The 12216-nt window shown below is 44.2% G+C and overlaps 1 protein-coding gene across 1 annotated transcript in view; it reads left to right on the forward strand.

The window, feature by feature from the left end:
- Window positions 1-12216, forward strand: part of Wnk1 (WNK lysine deficient protein kinase 1) — a 125612-nt gene that overhangs the window by 77098 nt on the left and 36298 nt on the right. The window contains exons 5-7 of the mRNA XM_013023616.1: window positions 6460-6548; window positions 8551-8770; window positions 11280-11628. Coding sequence (XP_012879070.1) covers window positions 6460-6548; window positions 8551-8770; window positions 11280-11628 — 658 coding nt within the window. The remainder of the gene's footprint in view (window positions 1-6459; window positions 6549-8550; window positions 8771-11279; window positions 11629-12216) is intronic.

Below are 12216 nucleotides of genomic sequence, written 5' to 3' on the forward strand. Positions count from 1 at the left end.
AGTGTGCTTATGCATGTGAAGGTTTTTCTTGGAAGGTAAAGGAAAATGACGTTTTCTTTGCACTTTAATATAAACACACACTCCGAGAGAGTAGAAGGCAGTTGAATTTCACCCTTGTAAAATGAGTTTGAGATTAGTTCAGCTCACACTAACTAGTATATCATAGAGTGAAGTGAGAACTCAACCAGAGCATTATAAGAGCTGCCGGGTGTTCTTTTGGCTACATGTTCTGAAATCACACGTTACTGCATTCGATCCCCACTTCAGAACCAAAAACCACAGTTGAATCTGATTTGGGCTCGGGGTGTTTTAGTAAAGGGGTTTCAGGTAATGCGCCAGGCAGGACTGAGGCGGGACGTGCTGTCATGAGTGAAGCAGGAGGTGGAGCTTTGAGGAGAGGGAAGTCTGCCTTTGCCTTTGCCTGGCAGGGGAAGCAGAAGGAGCCAGACGGGGTAGTGTCTCTGCCTTTCCGAGTGGAGTGTTGTCCTCGGAGCCGACACTAAGCCACACTTGTTGCCTGGCAGGAGCGAGCTTGCGGGAGAGCTGGGTCAGCATGGGGCCCGCGCCTCCGAACGCAGGGCCATGCCTGCTCATGCTGTAGGCTGAGCTGCTCTACGGAGTTTTTATTTTCCCTTATTTTTTGTTGAATTGGGAGTCTATTTGTGGTCTTTCCTGATGGATTTCTGCTCGGTATTTGTCATTGTAAATTCTCATTGCTGCGGTTGCCCTCACAGAGATGCACGTGAGGTAGGTAAGAATTTCTGGTCTATGTAAAAGGTGTGCTAGAACTTGCTTTTTTGATAATATATGTAGAGAGTTTTGGTAAAAGTACTGAAGTAGTTAACTTTAGGATGCCTATTTTGGCTGGGTGGAGGGGCGGTAGCTGTTTCTCAATTCTAAGTGGTTAGGAAAGGTTTGACGATTAGGGGACAGGGTGTGTTATAAGCCCATTGCTCCAGCACTTGGGTAGATAGTGAGTGGGTGGCCAGCCAGGGTTTCACTGAGACCCTGGAGAGAGAGCAGAGAGGGAGGAAGGAAGGAGGGAGAGACAGAGAGATACTTTGAAATTGATCTAAATCTTATCCTAACACATTTGAAACTGAAGCCTTTAAGAAGCAGAAGCTTGGAGATTAAACCAGAGAATTCTGTATTTGATTCACTTCAATTAGTTGGCAAAGAAATCAAAGTCTATGAAATGTGTGCACATGGATTTTGTAGGTCAACAAAAGCAACCTGTTTGATAAACACACTGATAAAACACACCAAGTCTTGATATGCTGTAGGCACCCCAGAAACCCTGGAATTAGAAAAGCCAGGTACGGGGGCTGGGAAGGTGGCTCAGTGGTAGAGCGCTTGCCTTGCATGCCTGAGGCCCTGGGTTCGATTCCTCAGCACCACATAAGCAGAAAAAAGCCAGAAGTGGCGCTGTGGCTCAAATGGTAGAGTGCTAGCCTTGAGCTGAAGAGCTCAGGGACACCCAGGCCCAGAGTTCAAGCCCCATGACTGGCAAAAGAAAAAAAAAAAAAGCCAGGTACACCAAGAGCCCAGGAGCCGCTGGCTCTGAAGGAGTTAATGGCAGAGCTGTGTGCCCTGCCTTTCTAAGTGAAGATTAGTTTTCCTCAGCACAAGTTAGAGCCGGTCAGCTGATCTGTCTGGTTTTGTATTTTTCACTTTATTCAGAAGAGTGGGTAATGATTTGCTTTAAGTGGCTAGGTTAGAAGTAGGGTAAGGGATGGAACTTGGAGGATTGTGGGGCTCTTGAAATTGACCTTCATCTTTGTTCAGGTATATCAAAGTAAAGAGGAGTAAGGGGAAAAACAAAGGAGGTAGCAATGCTTGATAGGAAATGTATTCATTACTTTGCTCATGTAACTGTAACTCCTCTGTACAGTATTTTTACAATAAAAAACATATAAGAAAAGAGGAGTGGGGCCGGGAAGGTGGCTCAGTGGTAGAGCACTTGCCTTGCATGCATGAGGCTCTAGGTTCGAATCCTCAGCACCACATAAGCAAAAAGAAAAAAGCCGGAAGTGGCGCTGTGACTCAAGTGGTAGAGGGCTAGCCTTGAGCTGAAGAGCTGAGGGACAGCGCCCAGGCCCAGAGTTCAGGCCCCACGCCCCCCCCCCCCCAAAAAAAAAAAAAGAGGAGTAAGGTGATATTTTTACCATTAAATCATTTTGTTGTCATTATTTGGAAGCCTGTGATTATGATGAGTATGTAAAAAAATTACCTTTTTCTTTCTGTTTTATGTTCCAGGTGACTCTTCTGTGGGTCACTCCAGATTTTGTTTATGCACATTTATAAGTTCTTCTTTAAGGAATTTTCTAGGCATTTTGATAATCAGGATCTGGGTGAATTTTTTTTTTGGGGGTCCGGTCGCGGGGCCTGAACTCTGGGCCTCAGCTCTTCAGCTCAAGGCTAGCGCTCTACCACTTGAGTCACAGCTCCACTTACGGCTTTTTTCTTTTTTCTTATGTGGTGCTGAGGAATCAAACCCAGGGCCTCATGCATGAAAGGCAAGTGCTCTACCACTGAGCCACCTTCCCAGCCCGTGGGTGAATTTTTTGTCTTTTTTTGTCTTGTTTTGTTGTCTGAGACAGTATCTTGCTATGTACAGTTCAGGCTTACCTCAAACATCCTGCCTTACTCTCTGTTTATTTTTTGCCAGTTCTGGGGATTGAACTCAATGCCTGGTTGCTGTACCTGTGCTTCTTTTGCTCAAGGCTAGCACTGTACCACTTGAGCCACAGGGCCACTTCTGGCCTTTTCTATTATGTGGTCTTAGGAATGTTTGAACCCAGGGCTTCATGCATGCTAGGTGAGCTCTTTACCACTAAGCCACATTCCCAGCCCCACCTTACTCCCGATTCTTCTGCCTTACCACGGTCCTTGCAATCCTAGTTTTAAATGAGCTGACTAGTGAAATACTTTGTTCATTTTCCAGTATTCAATCAGTCAGGCAATAGTATGCAGTGTGTTCATTTTTATTTATTTTATTTATTTATTTTTTTTTTTTTGGGGGGTCCAGTCGTGGAGCCTGAACTCTGGGCCTGGGCGCTGTCTCTCTGCTCTTCAGCTCAAGGCTAACGCTCTACCACTTGAGCCACAGCGCCACTTCCGGCTTTTTTTTTTCTTTTTGCTTAAGTGTGTTCATTTTTAATGTCAGCTGTTAGACTAGTAAAAGAGTAGGTTTCTTTTTTAAATTTTTTTTTTGTTGGTCGTGGGGCTTGAACTCTGGGCCTGGGCGCTGTCCCTCAGCTCTCCAGCTCAAGGCGAGTGCTCTACCACTTGAGCTACAGTGCCACTTCTGGTTTTCTGGTGGTTTATTGGAGATAGGAGTCTCACAGTCTCTCCTGCCCGGGCTGGCTTTGAACCGCGATCCTCAGATCTTAGCCTCCTGAGTAGCTAGGATTACAGGCGTGAGCCACCAGTGCCCTGCTCTTTTTTAAATTTTTTATTATTACGAAAGTGATATATACAAAGGTGTTACAGTTACATACAAAAGAATACATTTCTTTTTGGATAATGTTATCCCTTCCTTTGTTCTCTCCGTTTTTCCCTCTTACCCCAACCACTAGTTGTATAATTCATTTTCAACATAGTGAACAGGTCTCTTTATTGGCTTCCTGAACACCTATAATACCTTACTACCCGCCCCCCCTTTCTGTCCTCCCCCCGCTGATCTGAGACCAAGACTTGACCTTAGTAGCCATGCCTCCAATCTCTTACATCTTCTAAGGCAACAGTGGCATCTGAATATGTTGTGTAACACTGGTGTGGAAATTGTGCAAATGTGGCTCTAGGTTAGGAAAGCAGCATAACTTAATAGATTTGCAATTGTGCTATGCACACTTGTTGATTTTGCATTATCTCTGTTTCGTGTTGGTTTTGCTCTATCTTCTGTGCCATTTGTTCTGCTAGCATTTCTGCTTAGGAGTATTCATTACAATTTTTTTATTACAATTTGTATAGACTTGAGTGCATATAGGCTTGCCTAGACAGGGTTAACGAGAGAATTTTTAAAAAATATTTAGGATAATGAAAATAAATGAAGATTCAAGAGAAATTTTTACTTATAATCATGATTTCAAATCCAAGATAGCCTTGGGCTAGCAACTTTAATTCCAAAGACTTTTCAATCTGGATAGGACATTTGATTGCAGTTCCTGTGATTCTTTCTCTCCTCTTCCCTCCCTCCCCCTCCCCCTCCCCATCTCCCTCCCCCTCTCCCTCCCTCCCCCTCTCCCTCCCCCTCCCCCTCTCCCTCCCTTCCTCCCTCCCTTCCTTCCTTTCTTTTCTTTCCTTTTTCTTTCTTTTTTTCTTTTTCTTTCACCAGTAGTGGGGCTTGAACTCTGGGTCTGGGGGCTGTCCCTCAGCTCTTCAGCTCAAGGCTAGCGCTCTACCACTTGAGCCACAGTGTCACTTCCAGCTTTTTTCTTTTTGCTTATGTGGTGCTGAGGAATCGAACCCAGGGCCTCAGGCATGCAAGGCAAGCGCTCTACCACTGAGCCACCTGCCCAACCCCTTGAACTGTTGTATTCGGTGTGTCACTAGGTGGGAATTAGGAATGTGACTTTTCTGTTTTAATCCATGTTTTACTAGATGGGAATTAAGAATCAGACTTTTTTTAAAATTTTAATCCATGTGTCATTAGATAGGAATTATCTTCTATCTATTTACCTCTCAGATGATAACATTTGGTTCCCACATTGTTTTTATGTTTTCTACCCATTGCTGGAAGCTCTTGTTTTGGTTTGTCCTGGGGCTTGAACTCAAGGCTAGTACTCTACCACTTTGAGCCACAGCTCTACTTCTGGCTTTTTTTTTTTTGTCATGGGGCTTGAACTCTGGATCTGGGCGGCTCTTCAGCTCAAGGCGAGTGCTCTACCACTTGAGCCACTGCTCCACTTCTGGTTTTCTGAGTGGTTTATTGGAGATAAGATTCTCACCGACTTTCCTGCCATGGCTGGCTTTGAACTGTGACCCTAAGCTCTTAGCCTTCTGGCTGGGAAGGGGGCTCAGTGGTAGAACTCTTGCCTCTATGTATGGGGCCCTGGGTTCAATTCCTTAGCACCACATAAACAGAAAAAGCCGGAACTGGCACTGTGGCTCAAGTGGTAGAGCGCTAGCCTTGAGCTGAAGAGCTGAGGGACAGTGCCCAGGCCCAGAGTTCAAGCCCCAGGACAAACCAAAACAGGAGCTTCCAGCAATGGGTAGAAAACCAAAAAACCCATGACCGACAACAAAACAACAACAACAACAACAAAAGAATGGGGCTGGGAAGGTGGCTCAGTGGTAGAGTGCTTGCCTTGCATACATGAGGCCCTGGGTTGGTTCGATTCCTCAGTACCACATAAGCAGAAAAAGCCAGAAGTGGCGCTGTGGCTCAAGTGGTAGAGCGCTAGCTGAAGAGCTCGGGGACAGTGCCCAGGCTCAGAGTTCAAGCCCCATGACTGGCCCCCCCAAAAAATAAATAAATAGTAGCTAGTATTATAGGTGTGAGCCACTGGTGCCTGGCTTGTTGCAAGTTTTATGTTCCAAGAATTTGCACTTCATGAAGATTAAATTGATTACTGTGATGTTCTAGTTAGTATTATATCAGATGGTGCTAATCTTTTCCTTAAGTTTATCTTTTGTGTGAGTCAAGTACAATGTATCACTCCACATTGGATGTGTTTCCTGTGCACAGGACAATTTGGTTTAGTCATCCTGGTGAGCTGGTCCAGCCACTAAGTCTTATTCTAGTTGAAGTATTGTAAGATACTATAACCACTTGTTGCCTGTGAAGCCCTGCTCATTCATACCCATAGACGGATTTGGTTCAAGTAGCCGTTGATGTAAGTCAAGTATTAGCATGCTGGGTTAAACAAAGCATTTTCTAGCAGATTAGAACGTGTGGCTTTCTAGTTAGCCAATAACTTCCTTTGTCTGGAAGAAGCCAGTTTTCTCCTTGCCATATATAGGAGTGAGTGACCATGTCAAAGTGTTTCTTACTCTTTTTTTTTTTTGCTAGTCCTGGGGCTTGAACTTAGGGCCTGAGCACTGTCCCTGAGCTTTTTGCCCAAGCTAGCATCTACCACTTGAGCCACAGCACCTCTTCTCTAGCCTTTTTTTTTTGGGGGGGGGTCAGGTCGTGGGGTCTGAACTCTGGGCCTGGGCACTGTCCCTCAGCTCTTTAGCTCAAGGCTGGCACTCTACCACTTGAGCCACAGAGCCACTTCGGTTTTTTTTTTCTTTTTGTTTATGTGGTGCTGAGGAATTGAACCCAGGGCGTCATGCATGCAAGGCAAGCGCTCTACCACTGAGCCACCTTCCTAGCCCCTCTTCTCTAGCCTTTTCTATTTATGTAGTAATAAGGAATTGAACCCAGAGCTTCTTGCTTGCTAGGCAAGCACTCTACCACTAAGCCACATTTCCAGCCTTATTAATCTGTTCTGTGTCTAAATTTCTGATTTTCAGGGGGTGAAGCCAGCAAGTTTTGACAAAGTAGCAATTCCTGAAGTGAAAGAAATCATTGAAGGTTGCATAAGACAAAACAAAGATGAAAGGTGAGTTGTCCGGTGTTTGGCTTAAACACAAATTCCCTGCTAAGTACAGTGCTCATTCTACACATACTGACGCCTGGCTTTCTGCTCGCACCATGGAGCTCCTACCATTGTAGAAGTGAGGCTTAGCGGGGTTGAGGTAAGCCAGAGCCACCTTAAATGAAGCCTCCGTGAGAGCCGCGTTATAGGCCTTGGTTTCCTGTTCTTACTCCAAAACTGAAGAAGAGCAAAACAGCAAAAGTCCTTTGAGAAAAAAGAGAAGACTTCACCCGAGGCTTGGGAGGAGATCTGGCTCAGACACTGGCACCAACAGGAGTGGCCAGAATCTGATCTGCCATAGAGCTGACTCATCTCCCGTAAGGCAGGGCAAGGGTCCAAAATCTGGTTTTGAAAAATAATCTGCCTTCACCATCCCTGCTTCTGGCCAAAAAAGAAAAAGTATCCAGCCTAATACAAATAGAAATTGTAAAATGACTATAATCTACCCCTGAAAAACGAGAGCAGCCAGGTATATCAACCAAATTAAAGAATTGCTATCTTCACAGCTCTAGTCTCATATTCTTTTCATGACTTTGTAATTTGGAAGAGCTTAATATCATGATCGTAACAACACTTCACTAGGTAGTTTGAGTTTCTGTTTTTATATACACTGCGTCCTTAAAAAAGTAAAAATTCCTTTTACTGCAAACAAAGGAATATTTGTTTTTGGGGACTTATAATATATTATTCTTTGTTTTCTGGATGGAACAGTTTAGTAGATTACTGGTATTTTGAAACTGTTTTGTCTAAAGAAAGGTGTTATACAATAGCCTTTCTTGCCTTGTCCACAAATTGAAAAGATTTATAGAGGTAAATAGAGATCTCTCTAGGAGAAGGTGGGAAGCTAGGGAAAAGTTTATTTTGTAGATTTTTCCCCCATTATATCTTGTGCTTGCCTGGTACCTTCTTTTCATATCTACTTTTTTTTTTTTTTTTTGGCGGTTGTGGGGCTTGAACTCTGGGCCTGAGTGCTGTCCCTGCGCTCTTGAGCTCAAGGCAAGTGCTCTACCGCCTGAGACACAGCGGCCACTTCTGGTTTTCTAGTGGTTTATTGGAGAAAAGAGTCTCATGGCCTTTCCTGCCCTGGCTGGTTTGAACCTCGATCCTCAGATCTTAGCCTCCTGAGTAGATAGGATTATAGGCGCAAGCCACTAGCACTGGCTCACGTCTACTTTTGATTACATCAATGACAGCTTTAAAACTCGTAACCTCTTTGAGCCTTTATTTCATAATGACAAGGAGATAGCTACTTGGGTATTTGTTGTTGTTGCTAGTTACAAAATGCTATATAAAGGGTTCAGTGGTACTTTGATACTTTGAAATTTTATGCATCCCTTGTCATAACCCTAATGAGATTGTATTATTTGATTTTAAAATTATTACTATTACCTCTTACTCATAAAATGGATTGTCATTGTATAACTTAGGAGTATGACTGTTCAAATCATGTTCAAATAGACTAATGTCTAGACAAATGAGTTACAGGCTTTTCCTTATCTTATACAGTCTTATATAATTAACAACCAGATACATTTGAAAGTTCTTTGTTCAAGGTGCCATGATGTATGCCTATAGTTCTAGCACTTGAGAGGCTGGAGGATTGCCTGAGCTCAGGAGTTTGAGGCCACACTGGCAGCATAGTGAGGCCCTTTCTAAATACAATTATCTTTTCTTCTCTCTCTCTCTCTCTCACTGGTCAGTCATGGGGATTGAACTCTGGGCCTGGGCGCTGTCCCTCAGCTCGAAGCTAGCCCTCTACCACTTGCCACAGTGCCACTTCTGGTTTTCTGGTAGTTTATTTGAGATAAGAGTTTCACGGCTTTTCCTGCCCAGGCTGGCTTTGAACCACGAACCTCAGATCTCAGCCTCCTGAGTAGCTAGGATTACAGGCATGAGCCACCGGCACCCGGCGAAAACTTTCTTTTCATAGTACTGATACTGTGTCTCTTTTCTCTCTCTTTGGAAGATATTCCATCAAAGATCTTTTGAACCATGCCTTCTTCCAGGAGGAAACAGGGGTACGGGTAGAATTAGCTGAAGAAGACGATGGAGAAAAGATAGCTATTAAGTTATGGCTGCGTATTGAAGATATTAAGAAATTAAAGGGGAAGTACAAAGACAATGAAGCTATTGAATTTTCCTTTGACTTGGAGAGAGATGTGCCAGAAGATGTTGCTCAAGAAATGGTAAATTGACACTAATCAACCATGTAGCAGTTGCTGTACATTTATATATATCTACATATATTGGTGCTGCTGGGCTTACAGGAATTTATGAAGTAATGAATTAATTCTGTTATGTCTCAGCATAAAGTGTTGGCCCAAATATTATACTTGTGTAGTAACTCCCTTCTTTTGAAAATCAGTAGGGATGGATGAGAGATTTAGAACACATAGTGAAGCCGGGCGCTGGTGGCTCACGCCTGTAATCCTTGCTACTCAGGAGGCTGAGATCTGAGGATCACAGTTCAAAACCAGCCCGGGCAGGAAAGTCCGTGAGACTCTTACCTCCAATAAACCACCAGAAAAACGGAAGTGGTGCTGTAGCTCAAGTGGTAGAGCGCTCGCCTTGAACTGAAGAGCTGAGGGACAGTGTTCAGGCCCAGAGTTCAAGCCCCACGACCGACAAAAACAAAAACACACAAAAAAGAACACATAGTGAAGTCATTTTCAAAGTCTTTGAGGTTGAATGACTAATAATTTGCGTAAGTCTTCAGTTCTAAGGAAAGTTACAATTTTAGTTTGCTTCTTTTGGAGTAGTTTGTTTGAGACAGGATCTTCATATATAGCCAGGATGGCTTTGAACTCAAAACTCTCCTTCAGCCTCTCTAGTGCTAGAATTATAGGCATGTGCCACCATTCGCCACTTGAAAGTTGTTTCTATCAGTTAACCTTAGATTCATAATTACAGAAGCCTTCTAAAACAATGTGAAGCTATCAACTATTTTTTACTTAGAAAGTTTTCCAGATTAGTTGTTAGTAGTTTTTGGTATACTCTCACCTCCGGTATATGTAAAAGATCACTTTTGCTAACAGGAAAACCTTTTACCCCTTTACCAAGTTAGGTTTGCTAAAGTGCCTAAAATAGCCAGTTATGCCAGGATATATATATATAGAATATGTCTAGTGTTAACCATACAGTAGTAGTTGCCTATTAGAGTCGGGTATAAAAGCAATACTTGGTGTGTGTCTGCTCACACATGTGCGCATGCGCCTGTGTTCCTGTCTGCCTGTCATGGGGTTTTGGGGTGTTGTTTGGTTGGTCGTGGGGCCGGAACTCTGGGCCTGGGTACTGTCCCTCAGCTCTTCAGCTCTAAGCTAGCACTCTACCACTTGAGCCACAGCGCCACTTCCAACTTTTTCTGCTTATGAGGTACTGAGGAATGGAACCCAGGGCCTCATGCATGCAAGGCAAGTGCTCTACCACTGAGCCACCTTCCCAGCCCTGTCATGGGGTTTGAACCGCAGGCCTGGACTCCATCCCTGTGATTTTGTTCTCTGCCACTTGACCCATAGCTCTACTTCAGGCTTTGTGTTGGTTAATTGGAGATAAAATTTTCACCGATTTCCTTACCCATACTGGCTTTGCACTACATTCCTCACATCTCAGCCTTCTGACTTAGGATTACAGGCGTGTGCTACTGGTGCCTGGCACCACTGGTTATTTTGGTAGTAGGGCCTGGTTTTATGCCCAGGCTAACCTGTCCTGCAGTCCTCCTATTTGTGCCTCTTGGTATCCCTGGGGATGACAAGCACACACCACTGTCAGCCACTGTGCTTCCCAGAGCCAGGATTATAACCATACAGAACCCATCCCACTCCGGCTAAGATGGAATCACCAGCTTTTTGTTGGGGCTGACCTTGAACCATAATCCCTTGAGCTCTGCCTCACCAGTGGTTAGGAATACAGGCTTGAGCCACCACCATTCCTGGCATGCACGCACGCACGCGCGTGCGTACATACACACACACACACACACACGTTATTGGTAGTTTGCTTTTTTTATTGCTTGAGTTTTTTTGGGTGTGTGTGCCAGTTTTGGGGCTTGAACCCAGGGTTTGGGTGCTGTTCCTTGAGCTTTTTTGCTAAAAGCTAGTGCTTTGTAACTTGAGCCACAACCCTACTTCAAGATTGTTAGTGGTTAATTTGAGCTAAGTCTCACGGACTTTCCTTCTCAGGCAGACTTTGAACTGAGATCCTCAGATCTCAGCCTCCTGAGTAGCTAGGATTATAGGTGGGGGCCACTGGCACCTGACTTACTGTTTTTTTTTTTTTCTTTTTTTAATTTTTAAAGTAGTTGTACGAAGGAGTTTCAGTTCCACAAATCAGATTATGAACACAGTGTATTTTGATTGATATTACCCTTCCATTCTCCCCATCCTTCCCAGCCCCATCCATACCCTCAAGTTGTATAGTTGAACTTTTACATAATGTACATTTAATATAATGACTGTATTTCATCACCCTTAAACACATACACTTGTCACCATTGTTTCAGCTGGATAAGAGGTTGCCTATTGAAAGGACGAAGAGCAGTCAGAATGTGAACATCCACTGGAGTAGACTGGTGGGGACCCACCATGGCGGTGGGAAGTGTGTGCCACAGGCAGCCATCGCCGTGGCCAGCACCTCCCCGCTGTCTGCGGTGCCTTTGTTGGCTTCATTGTTCTTTTGATATCCCATTTCTTTCTGTAGGTAGAGTCTGGGTATGTCTGTGAAGGTGACCATAAGACCATGGCTAAAGCTATCAAAGACAGAGTGTCGTTGATTAAGAGGAAACGAGAGCAGCGGCAGCAGGTGCGGGAGGAGCAGGAGAAACGAAGACAGGAAGAGAATGGTCTCCGGCAGCAGGTGGAGCAGCAGTCGAGTGCTTCCCAGACCAGCGCCCAGCAGACCCCTCCTGCTGGCACCAGCGCACCTACGGCCCCCACCACCTCTGCGTCCGTGTCGACACAAGTTGAGCCTGAAGAACCCGAGGCAGACCAGCATCAACAACTACAGTATCCACAGCCTGGTGTATCTGTGCTGTGTGAGTGTTTGGGGTGTAGATGAACATGCTAGTGAGTTGTGCTGGGTAGCGTCTTGTTTTGAATGATTAATTCAGTGTATAATTTAAACATGTATGAAGTGGTTACTGTCTTCTGTTTTTTTTCTTATGCCCATGACCAGTAGAACAGAAGGATGAGACATTGAGGAAACGTCAGTAAGATAAGAAATAATCTCAACTGTTGTAACATTTTGGGTGTTCATATTTAAGGATTATAATTCTAAAAAGTTTAAAATAAGTGGCAGTTAATGAAGAACGAACAAGTTAGCTACTTCAGGTTATTCCTACTAACCTAGTTTGGTTCTTGTAGCAAAGGTAAATGGTAAATGGACTAAACATTAATGAGATCAAGAGTTATTAAATTAACTGCTTAATACCAGGCCACAAGTCTTCCTAGGCAAACTTTTGAAAGCTAGATTAAAGTTAAGATTTCCTTACAGGGGCTGGGAAGGTGGCTCAGTGGTAGAGTGCTTGCCTTGCATGCCTGAGGCCCTGGGTTCCATTCCTCAGCACCACATAAGCAAAAAGAAAAAAGCCGGAAGTGGCGCTGTGACTCAAGTGGTAGAGTGCTAGCCTTGAGCTGAA

Source organism: Dipodomys ordii, unplaced genomic scaffold (genome assembly GCF_000151885.1).
Source record: "Dipodomys ordii isolate 6190 unplaced genomic scaffold, Dord_2.0 Scaffold69, whole genome shotgun sequence".
Classification (NCBI taxonomy): domain Eukaryota; kingdom Metazoa; phylum Chordata; class Mammalia; order Rodentia; family Heteromyidae; genus Dipodomys; species Dipodomys ordii.